The 13,028-nt window shown below is 36.0% G+C and overlaps 2 protein-coding genes across 2 annotated transcripts; one reads left to right on the forward strand and one right to left on the reverse strand.

The window, feature by feature from the left end:
- Window positions 1–4,419: 4,419 nt before the first annotated feature.
- TRIADDRAFT_54093 (uncharacterized protein) lies at window positions 4,420–7,293 on the forward strand (the record flags this gene model as incomplete). The annotated part of the gene is made up of 3 exons (XM_002110233.1): window positions 4,420–4,510; window positions 5,052–6,938; window positions 7,232–7,293. 3 exons carry the CDS (start codon window positions 4,420–4,422, stop codon window positions 7,291–7,293), a joined length of 2,040 nt encoding a protein of 679 aa, XP_002110269.1.
- Window positions 7,294–7,796: 503 nt separating this feature from the next.
- TRIADDRAFT_54094 (uncharacterized protein) lies at window positions 7,797–8,865 on the reverse strand (the record flags this gene model as incomplete). The annotated part of the gene is made up of 5 exons (XM_002110767.1): window positions 7,797–7,894; window positions 7,936–8,025; window positions 8,067–8,156; window positions 8,341–8,416; window positions 8,821–8,865. The coding sequence occupies 5 exons, from the start codon at window positions 8,863–8,865 to the stop codon at window positions 7,797–7,799; spliced, it is 399 nt and encodes a 132-aa protein (XP_002110803.1).
- Window positions 8,866–13,028: the final 4,163 nt, after the last annotated feature.

Here is a 13,028-nt window from a genome sequence, read left to right on the forward strand (position 1 = left end):
TATCTAAAATTGTAGTAATTTCTTCATTTCGATTTTAACGACATGTGCTACCAACCGCTTTGTTTCCTTAACATCACTATAAGTATTTTCAAGGACCTTGTGGATCTCATGCAACCCCTAGATGTTCGTTTACCTCATGAACTACTAAACTCCCCTTATTTGCAACAAGCTCGAAAGAAAAAGAAGAGAGTGCAAGATAAAATCATCGATAGGTACATAGCTTCCCTGATATGACTAAATTTTTCTATAACATAGTTTGAATAGACGTTTTCTTTAGTAATGAAGTGAAAGATATTGGTTAATAAATACCCTACAGGGCCTTTACGTAACGTTACTCTAATAAAATCAATAATTCTATTTCTATCTACTTCTGATAACTCATAAACAGTCAGAATCTTATGGAACTAATAAGAAATTCAAAGAAGCGCAAGTATCATAAGAAGACGTAATATAACAAACTATCATAAGATTGGCTGCAAATAGTTGTTAATAGAGAATTTGTAAGGAATTTGCACTTTTTATTGTATAATATATGATAACGCATGCATCATCAGAAGATGTAATGTATTAGACCATCACAAAATTCATTGTACATAGTCATTAATAGAGAATTTGCTAGAAATTTATATTTTTTTTGTATAATATATGCAGCTTCCATCATAAGATTTTAAATGATTTAATCTTGTCTAGCTCTGATTATATTTTGATATTGTACACCAGATTGGAACTGATGCTACGCATTCATGAAATAATTTGATATACAATTGTCAACACTGCTGCATAGATGATCATTTACGAAAGATACAAGAATAAAGATAATTTATGTTACTATGATGTAAATTATCTCTCTAACTGTACAGTAAAGGAAATAAATATTTATGCTCTTTGATTTCCTACGATTAAAAATACAAACCGTTAATAACTTATCAATTATTCTATACTACTTTCAAGTTGTGCTGCATTAACAAAATAATAGATAAATCTGTAATGTATAGCACTATAACTCTTCTAAATGTAAGCCATTTAAATATTAATATGATATATGTATAATGATCTATCTGTTTAACTCAACTCTTACGTTGGTTATACGCCGTGTTTACTATCATTGGTGATGATGTACGGCGCGACAATAGCAAATCTAATCAGTGATAGTAAATAAGTCTTATGCGGGAGTAAATACCCTATAGATGGAGAAGGTATCAGTTATGAATTACTTGAATTACTAACACAAATTTAGCTATATATTTACTAATTATTAATCGTACGATTGCAGAAAAACTTATACGGCAATAAAACTTTAACGGACCTAATAAATAAGTTAGATCTCCGAATAGTTGCACAACAAACATTTGAAATACACTGTACGCATTTTTTCAGGTAATCCTATTGCAGGTTAATCATATCAATTATTATTACCGAAATAATGCTCATATTAGCTTAGCTTTTAAATACTAGTATGAATAAGATCAATCAATTTAATACTATATTAGCACAGTAGTGTATTGTCTGCCTACTCTGGCGTTAGTAATGTTATCAATAGTCCCAAGAATAATCTTGGCTGGTATAGTTTGAGTTATCAAACTTACAATGGTAAATAAGTAAGTCGAGCCTATATAATTCCGATGGCATTCATATAGGCCATTCTTTGTAACCCATTACCTCTCGTATGGTATTACTCAAAGGCATATAAAAGCGTTAGGAGAAGGAGCTATATACGCATATACAAACGTACAGTCAAAGCTGATCTTGATACCGTGAAATAATTTTATTAGTTTATTGCGTATCAACAGATCATTTCGGCGCCTGGAACGGGTAGAACGGATACAGATAAATAGCTACGTGAAAACATAGGTAATCCCATCATTATCAAGCTTGTAAATATGTTGACCAATTATAAGAATGGAATCTCTTAGAAAGTTAAGGGTGTTGTTCTGTTATAATAAAGACGATGATGGCGTACAGTAATTATTAACAATTTTACACCATAACAATAATGAAGCATATCATAGTCGATGCTATTATTTCAGTAACCTCGTGAGGTGTGTTCCATTTCAGAAGTACAATTGTAATCATTATCATAACATGCTGAATTATTTTATAAAAACATCTTTTGATGGATAATTGTTTACTCTTCTCTGTTTATTTCATAATTGTTAATAAGGTATGGAAAACCATAATTTAAGTTAGAATCGTCATATACATGGGTACGGTAAATATCCGTTCCCTGAATTGTCAATTTAGGTCACCAAAAACAGTGTACATAGAATCAATAAATCGTTCCACCATTCTTATTCGTAGGGAACCTGGTACGCTAACAATCACGCGATAAGCAAATTTCTGCAAACTAAAGAATGCTAGTTATTTAATAGGGTAGTAGGTACCTGTTGTAAAAACTCTATTGAGACCAAAGTTGATTGCAATCTTAAGAATTAGGATCAATTACTTATCATGAAAATTTTATGTCGTTATAATATTTCCTTAACGGCAATTGATGGAATACCATATACTGCAGTGAAGATTAATTACTCTAAACACATAATTTTTAACACATTTGTGTCGTGTCTGATTTTTGTTCCTGATTTACCTTGTATTTTCTTATCCTGAGTTACTGACTTATTGTCATCATTTAGCTAAGAAATAGCTAGCTAATTATCTCGTTTTTAACAGTCATTATTGCTTTGTTAAGAGGCGGAGATTGCGTTAATTACTTGCGTGATGTTGATATTGGTATGAATAATATTATCTCGTTTTTAACAGTCATTATTGCTTTGTTAAGAGGCGGAGACTGCTTCAATTACTTGCGCGATATTGATATTGGTATGCGTAATAGTATTTACTTAACTAACGATGGAAAGCTATGCTAATCAAATAGAGTAGAATATTTTTCATAACAACCTATGACATTGATGAAAAGAAGGGCGGTGGCGGTTATTATCTTAATTGCGGATGATCCAATAATTGAATTACAGGGAAATTAATAATAATAGAAAAGATAATTTCCCTATTTAATCAATAGAAATGTAAATTATAATCCTCTTAATTAAATATGGTAATGAATTAAATTTACCAAAATATTCTGCTTATTAGTCACCTTACCAGCTACTTAATTGGCCGTTAATGCAACGCCCTGATTGAGTCAAGTTCATTTCGATCATCGACGAAGAAATAAGTGGAAAATCTCGAAGAAGTTATAAGTAAGTTCATTTAAATCTTGTCTTATTTCAAATTTTTAAAATAAATCTTTCATGCATGGCCTGGAAAATTGTCATGCATATGACTCTATAGTTTATTTTAGTAGAGAAATTTCTTTTTGAGGATTAAGATAACTTTCACAGCAGCTCAGAATGTCTCTATCATTCCCTGCCGTCTAGTCTTATACTTTTATATCCGCTAATTAGCGGATTAGAAATTATAGCAACGCCTTAGATATTATGTAATAACTCTCGACATTATTACCTTGATAGATTAATTTCTCATACCTATAATATACTCAGAATTTGAATATCTATTTGATAAAGTAATAATTAATTAATTGATAACAGAAAATATTAGACTGTTAAAGTTTTTCAATCATGATCTTCAGAGCTCTATTTTTGTTGTATTTCATTCTACAAAAGCACGTTGCAACCTAAATTATAATTATCATGCATATGTCGTCCGACCTATCTACATAATAAATTATCATCAGGCTCAGGATGTTACAATTTGAGGTGATAAATAAAAGCAGAAATATATGGGGCAGCATACGCTCTCGATTAAGACTAAATTTTCTGCAAAAATGCACCAAACAATTATTACATGAAACGGGGTGGCGCACTCCTGCAGCTAAGGTTGAATTTTTCGCCTTTTTTGCATTATTTGCCATCATTTCGCATCAAATTTATTATTAAACTCAAAGTAACAGATGGTGGAGTTCATCGAAACTTATTACGTGTGCGATCGAAATTCGATAACTTAATACCTCTACCTTTGCAAAGTAATTTTACGGAAGACCAGTTTTATCCTATCCTTTTTCGATTTCTCAGCTGAAAATGCAGTCAAATTTTATTAACATTATTAGGTGGACACTGTCAAAACCCATCATAGCTTTCAATTCCGATTAGACGTAAAAAGATATAACCTACTTTTAAGCCGAAAAATTCAACAACTTTAAATTAGCCTTCTTGAACACCTTTTAGAGCAATATTGGTCACGTAATGACACAATTGATTAAATAAATAAGAATAAGCTGTACATTCTACTCTATCTCTAATCGCCGTATTTGCATCTTGCTATCGTTAAATTAGTAGTTAGATATTGAATCGTAACAGTTGCAACGATTACTATCCATGATTGTATTTTAAGTTCGATTATTCTTTCATAATTTTAGAGAACTGAAATTTTGACTCAAATAAGAATACTTGATATTCTGTTGAAGATATGGCTTTCCAAAGTCATTTGGTCAAGATTGCGATTTTCTTGACACTGCTAATCAATTTAAATTCTTCCTTAGAAAGTTTTGGAAAAGCAGGTAACTGTAATAATACTGTCGTACTAATATTACTACTGAATATTAAGACGATTGGAATCGTATACAAATCCTTGACCATAATTTAGTGCTCGATCTTAATTTTATCATCTAATGAGGAAGATAGAGGAATAAAATTGCCTTCAAATGTTTTAATAGTGAGCTTGATTGCCTTACTTTACCTACTGCAAACTCGATATACCGTGTCTATTGCCGTAAATAAGTTTATCAGATATCAAAGTACAGAAATATAACACATAAACCAGTAATATAATTCTTCTATAAACAGTTTGATGATACTATGATTGATATGAAATGACCTATTTTAAAATTTCATCATTGGCGATACGTTATCCATAAATTGATACTTTCCGCAATTTACGGTAACAGTGAGCTTTATCGCTACCTTAATCTTATATCATTACTTCTACTAAAGTGGTATAAATATGAAGTATATTCTAAGAATGATGATAGTGTAGTATAGTATAATCAAAATAGATACTTGTTGTATTTCCAACTTTAAACGTACTTCTAATATCTGTAGGCGATCCAAACCAGGCAACTAGCAATTATGGTAAAACTTTCTATGTTACATTTAATCATAATCCTGGCTCACTGGGTTATCCCATCCTTACTCTTGCTGCCGAAAGTCGTCAGGCTTCCGTAACTGTACGGTGCTTGGATGTTAGTTGTATGTTTCAAGTATCAGTAAGTTCAAAAAATACTACAGATGTTTCACTACCATCGTCAATCCAAACTAAAGGAATGGGTTTCACGAATAGAGTAGTTCAAGTAACATCGACAGAAAATATTGCAGTATGGGGAAATAATTATCGATCTGGAAGTATCGATAGCTTTCTAGTTCTACCACGCCAATTATATGGTAAACGCTATGTTGTAGCTGGTTATAGGCCAACATTGAATTCTCAACTTTCAATTGTAGCAAGTGAACAAGATACACAAATTAATATTACATTCCCAGCTCCGATTACCTATAACGGAACTCATTATGATTCTCAAACACCATTGATGATGATGTTAAAAGCTAAAATGGCATTCAAATATTTTCATCAATTCGAAGATTTAACTGGTACTATGATTACATCATCACAAGATATAGCTGTTTATAGCGGTAATGAATGTGCCAATGTCCCATTTGGGCAACCATTCTGTGATCATTTAATTGAACAACTTCCATCAGTAGACGATCTTGGTACACGTTATATAGTAGCCGGTTTTGGTGGACGCTTAGGTCATGATATTGTACGAATTACATCAGCTATGCCTTATACTATGGTATATTTAGGTAACGGTACATCGAAATCGCTACCAACTCGAGGCAGTCACTTTGAGTTCGAAGTCAATAGCGGTACAGCTATGTATCTTAATTGCAGCCGTCCATGCTTATTAACACAATATACTAAAGGACGATCAGTAGATAGCACTAATTCTGATCCGATGATGATTTATATACCAGCTATTGATCAATACTCTAAAGATTATCTCTTCCGACCAACATTAATGCTTGGTACAGAGATTGTCCATTATATTACAATAATTATCGAAAAAGATCAAGTTAGTGGATTAACATTAGATGGAAATCCAATCAATTCATCGATATCATGGGTACAAGCTATGGGAACTCAATATGTCGCTGCAGCTATTCAAGTTAGCGGTTTAGATCATCAACTTCGTCATAGTAATCCATTAGTGACATTTGCTTTATTAATCTATGGTCATGAACGAGTATCTGCTTATGGTATGCTCGGTGGAGTAAGTTATGGCCATCATTGCAATTTTGCTGGTGTACCAGGTGATCTAATTGATAATGATTGCGACGGACGTACTGATGAAGAATTATATAACGGTATCGACGACGATAACGACGGACGAATTGATGAGGATTTGTATCGACCATTTCCAACGTTGTATTTACCTCAAAACTATACTACCATTACATGTCAACCGATGCAATTTAATGCCAGTACTGAGATTACTGGCATGGCATCAGTAGGCAATATCGATCCTCAATGTAATAATGATACCGATATAATACCCTACTATGATGATACGATGATTATCAGCCCTTGTGGTGTTCAAATATTGCGAAAGTGGTCGGTTGCAGATTCATGCGGTAATGTAGTCTCCGGGCAGCAAAGTATTATTGCTAGAATGGCTGGCCAACAATCCTATCAATTCCCCAATCACACTAGTGGCTCATGTCCTATTAATAGCTCTCTAGCTCTTAATGGCCAACCCATAATTGAAGATCCAACCGATTGTCCAGAAATTCAAATACCCCAACCTAATGTTACCTATCAAAGTATTTCTGTTTTCCGATGTGCTTACTATGTTGAACGTATTTGGACTATCACTCCAGAACTATTATGTGGTCCACGCGCTCAATTCAAACAGTTAATAAGGGGCTACGGTAAGTGTTCAAATAGAGTACAGCCATGCTTTCAATTCAATTCTAGATTAGAACAATTGCTACTGCTACCGCTGCAGAACAACTGTAGCACACATTTGTTGGTTGTATTATGCATCTTCTTCATACGGTGGCCAAAAAGAACCACTGCTCCACAATGCAAGATTTCTTTGCAGTGCAACGTGCCTGCTCCATACCTTCATCTACCCAGTTCGTGATCCGATGTGAATCGCTCGGACTAATGCTGATCACTGCAGCTTTTACGATGAGGCAATTTCGTCTAATCCATACTTTAGACAGCATAGGATGGGTCCTCTTCTCTAGTACGTCTTGGTTGATGTCCCGTTTGAGCTGGTAGTTTGTAGTAGAATTGGAATCAAAATTTGTTGCTGATTGTAATGCCGAATTGGTGCTTTAGACGGCATAGAATGGGTCCTCTTCTCTAGTACGTCTTGGTTGATGTCCCGTCTGAGCTGGTGGTAGTTTATAGTAGAATTGGAATTAAAATTTATTTATTGATGATTGTAATGCCGAGTTGGTGCTTTAGACGGCATAGAATGGGTCTTCTTCTCGAGTACATCTTGGTTGATACCCCATTTGGACGGGTAGTTCCTAGTAGAATTCTATTGATAATTTCTAATCCCAAATTGGTACTTTAGACGGCATAGAATGGGTCCTCTTCTCGAGTACATCTTGGTTGATTCCCCATATGGACGGGTAGTTTGTAGTGGAATTGTAGTAGAATTGACAGTCAGCACTAAGGATCATCTTGAACTGACTACAGGCCAATAATAGCAGTCGGCTATTACTGTTGATCGCGGACTACCTCGAACAGTTTCCATTCATTCATGATACTCAGTGTCACTCACCGCCCGTCTCACTTGACCACGGCTCCAATGATGCTTCACTTCCATGACCAATAATAGGAGTCGGATATGACTGTTGATCGCGGACTACCTCTAACAGTTTCCATTCATTCATGATACTCAGTGTCACTCACCGCCCGTCTCACTTGACCACGGCTCCAATGATGCTTCACTTCCATGACCAATAATAGGAGTCGGATATGACTGTTGATCGCGGACTACCTCTAACAGTTTCCATTCATTCATGATACTCAGTGTCACTCACCGCCCGTCTCACTTGACCACGGCTCCAATGATGCTTCACTTCCATGACCAATAATAGGAGTCGGATATGACTGTTGATCGCGGACTACCTCTAACAGTTTCCATTCATTCATGATACTCAGTGTCACTCACCGCCCGTCTCACTTGACCACGGCTCCAATGATGCTTCACTTCCATGACCAATAATAGCAGTCGGATATTACTGTTGATCGCGGACTACCTCTAACAGTTTCCATTCATTCATGATACTCAGTGTCACTCAGCGCCCGTCTCACTTGACCACGGCTCCAATGATGCTTCACTTCCATGACCAATAATAGGAGTCGGATATGACTGTTGATCGCGGACTACCTCTAACAGTTTCCATTCATTCATGATACTCAGTGTCACTCACCGCCCGTCTCACTTGACCAACGACTCCAATGATGCTTCACCCATGGTCGGATGTTACTGTTGATCCCTGACTGCCTTACAGTTTCCATTCATTCATGATACTCAGTGTCACTCACCGTCCGTCTCACTTGACCAACGACTCCAATGATGCTTCACCCATGGTCGGATGTTACTGTTGATCCCTGACTGCCTTACAGTTTCCATTCATTCAGGATACTCAGTGTCACTCACCGCCCGTCTCACTTGACCACGGCTCCAATGATGCTTCCCTTCCATGACCAATAATAGGAGTCGGATATTACTGCTGATCGCGGACTACCTCTAACAGTTTCCATTCATTCATGATACTCAGTGTCACTCACCTTCCGTCTCACTTTACCACGGCTCCAATGATGCTTCACATCCATGGTCGGATAGGAATCGGCTATTACTGTTGATCCCTGACTGCCTTACAGTTTCCATTCATTCATGATACTCAGTGTCACTCAGCGTTCGTCTCACTTGACCACGGCTCCAATGATGCTTCACTTCCATGGTTCAATCGGCAGTGTTCGCCAAGCGCATTCATCAGCGATGCGTCAACTTGCACATTTACAGTCAGTATATAGCATAGAGGTGAAGAAACATGGTTGATCTCTTACAGTACATTCACCACACTGACCGTCTGACTCACCAACTGGCCAAACGATGATTGACTTGAGTCGTTCAATGTACGCTTTGATGAAGCCAAATGCTAGCAATGAATTTTTCTCTTACGTCAAAGTCACTGATACTAGTGACTAAGGACTTGGCAAGGAGCATGGATCCAGGCCCTGCTACCGAAGACTAATACAATTACTCTTACAAGTTCTTGCAAGTAGTGTGTCAATCAGCTCGATACCATTGCATCATCCATGATGAATCTTGTACTGTTGACCAGCCATGTCACTTGCAGTTGAATGACTCACATGGCTAGGGTGACTCGTTGGCGGTCAGATGGTTTTTCCCCGGCATAACCGCGATTCCTCTACCAGACTTGAGTCGTTGAATGTATGCTTTTGAAGAAGCCAAATGCTAGCAATGAATTTTTCTCTTACGTCAAAGTCACTGATACTAGTGACTAAGGACTTGGCAAGGAGCATGGATCCAGGCCCTGCTACCGAAGACTAATACAATTACTCTTACAAGTTCTTGCAAGTAGTGTGTCAATCAGCTCGATACCATTGCATCATCCATGATGAATCTTGTACTGTTGACCAGCCATGTCACTTGCAGTTGAATGACTCACATGGCTAGGGTGACTCGTTGGCGGTCAGTTGGTTTTTCCCCGGCATAACCGCGATTCCTCTACCAGTCCATCTTCAACGGTAGATTTGAACTCCTAATAACTTAGAGTCCATCATACTTATTCTTAGAGGGGTGCCATTTTCCAACAAGAAACTTGAATTAAATGCAACTAAAATCAGTTGACAACGATATCAAATCGATCTTAGTAGCCTACAGACGCTGGTGCATCCATAGAATATATCTTGCTACAAGCTGAAATGAAAGTTATTTCCAATGGATTGATTGTAATTGTGAGCTGTCAATACACCCCACGTCCATTGATGTTATTCAAATCTCTGATTGCAATTGCTTATCATGATCAAGAGTGTAATAGTCGACACTGATTTTGATGTTGTTATTTTATATTTCTTCAACAGACGAAAAAGAATGCCCTAAGCAGTGCGTCAATGGCGCATCTTGCGTGGAAACTTCAACTGACTTTCAATGTTTATGCGCTCCTGGCTATACTGGACGTTATTGTACAGTAGGTAAGTTGGTATCAATTGCCTATGCCGATAGTGGATGCTGTTGCTTGGAAAAAATGGATTGATTGATTGATTGATAATTACAATCCAAGTTGGCTAAGCTCTACTTTAACATGGATTCTTACCTTACTGTATGCATGCATTACCAACAATGCTTTTATAGTCTTGCACTTGAATCTATTATGGTCAGCAGCATCTGGTCATATTACCGTAAACGGGAGTAAAACCTCTCTTCAATTATACCAGTATAGTGTGCACATTCTGAGTATCACGTTGATCCTACTAGCGTCCAGTCGATCACATTCTAGTACACATTAATACTCAAACTTTTCTATTCACTGTTGCTAAATGATCTACTGTATTTTGGTTATATTGTACGTTAATCCATTCGACATGAATGACTCCAATACAGATGAGATGATTTTGATAGATATATTTTAGATATTACAGGATATTTCGCAATCTTTGCCTGATTTACAGCACTACGTTCTACTTTTTACTTACTGGAGATATTTAAACTGAAAATTTCCCTATTTAATCATGCTAATTGTAAGGAATCGTATTTTTTTTCAATACGATATTGATTGAATCCAATAGATATTGATGAATGCGCATCCAATCCATGTCGAAGCTACGGCCCTGACGCTATGGCTAATTGTACCCAAGGTATTAACTTATATACTTGCTCATGCCCAGCGGATACCTCTGGAGAATCATGCGAACAAGGTATTTATGTAAATAGAAATATGCCAATTATGGACGGTAGATCAACTCTTAATTTTACTGATTGTTCATAACGGGCGGAATGGAAAATCAGCCTGATCGCAAAAAACTTTGAACTAGATGAATATAGAGAATGACACTCTTATACTGTATATAACCATTTTCTTTTAAATTAATGAATAAAAATTGAATTAATTCATAAATAACATGAATGATTTTAATGGATAATTTTTATGCAGATCTTAATAGCTGTTTCAGTAATCCATGTCTTAACGGAGCTACATGTATGAATGATGGTCCCAACAAATATAATTGTACTTGCGCTTATGACTTCTTTGGTCACAATTGTGCATACAAGAAAGGTAAATGAGTTTTATCTGTTATCGCATTGCTTTCTCCTGTAGATTTTCGATGATGACATTATTCGTATATCTTACTCTTAAAAACTCGAATTTTTAGTCGCATACAGTAGAATTAGCAAGCCAATGTCAATGAGAATATTGCACTACAAGTTAATTATGTTACATTAGTTTATTTATTTTTCATTATTAAGTTAGTAAAGATTAAAATATGTACAAACTGTAATTGCCGAGATTGATTGATATAATTATACATAGAACTATTACTCTTATTAATACATATTTTACGCGTATCTGTTATTATTTTACTTAAAGGTGATGCTCATCATATTGGAAAAGACTTCTACATTGCTTTCATGGAAAATGTAGCCGTTTTAGATACTAAACTCAGCGTTACTATCTCATCACAAATGGCTACCACTGTTAGTATTACTTGTGCGGCTTGTCGACCAATCTTTCAAACTACCCAAACTATTAGTAATGGCACTACAGTTACTATTCAACTACCTAATACTCAATCTATTTATGGCGTTACATACAGTCATCGCATTTTCAATATTCATGCTGATCAGCCTATTACAGTCCGTGGTTATACTGCAGCACCAAGATCTACTGAAAGCTACCTCGCATTACCTCTAACCTCATTAGGTCTCCGCTATATTGTAGCATCCTATCCTTCTCAGAGTTCGGAGTTTGTTATTATCGGTACAGCAAATCGAACAAAAGTCACTATTAATTTCCCTACCGATATAAGCTTTGGCGGTTCCAATTATTCACGTAATCAAAATTATACCATCACACTACAACAATTACAAGCTTATCAATTCCAAAGTGATAAAGATCTAACAGGAACTATCATTAATGCTAACCAACCTATTGCTGTATTCAGCGGTGATAAATGTGCTAATGTAGAAGTTAATGCAAGAGCTTGCGATCATCTCGTCGAACAATTAGTTCCAGTACGTAATTGGGACACTCAATACGCTAGTATGTACATTTATGGACGTAAAAATATATCAGCATTATATCGTGTCATCGCGAGTGAAGATAACGTAGATGTTACTATTACCGGTAAAAGTGTAAAAATGATGCAAATTTCTAAACGAGGCGGTTTCATCGAATTCTTGGGTGATGTTAATACACCAGTCGTTATCCGCTGTAGCCAAGTTTGCTCTGTTTATCAATATAATCGTGGAGGAGAATTAGATTTTACACAATATGATCCATTCTTAACAACTGTACCCGGTTTTCAACAATTTTACAAAGATTACCTGTTTAATGGACCAACCATGAGTGGCACTAGCTATATGATATATATCAATATTATCGTCGATACTCAACTATTACAAGGATTACGTTTAGATGGTCAAGCGTTAATGATATTAGATCAAAGCCCTATTCCTGATACTAATTTCACTGGTTTAATTATTAGAGCAACACGTAGTAGCCATTCTCTACGTCATATAAATCCTAACGTATACTTTTCAGCAATGTATTACGCATTCTCTTATGCAGAAAGTTATGGTATGCCATTAGGTATTAATGCAAGGCGCCAATGTGTCATGTACATGAATTCAATGGCTGGAAACGGTATTGACGATGATTGTGATGGTCGAATTGATGAGGAAAAAGCTAACGGTATAGACGACGATGGTGACGGTAGAATCGACGAAGATTTAGCTACAAATCCACCGAAAC

The sequence above is a fragment of the Trichoplax adhaerens genome, genomic scaffold (genome assembly GCF_000150275.1).
Source record: "Trichoplax adhaerens TRIADscaffold_3 genomic scaffold, whole genome shotgun sequence".
Classification (NCBI taxonomy): domain Eukaryota; kingdom Metazoa; phylum Placozoa; class Uniplacotomia; order Trichoplacea; family Trichoplacidae; genus Trichoplax; species Trichoplax adhaerens.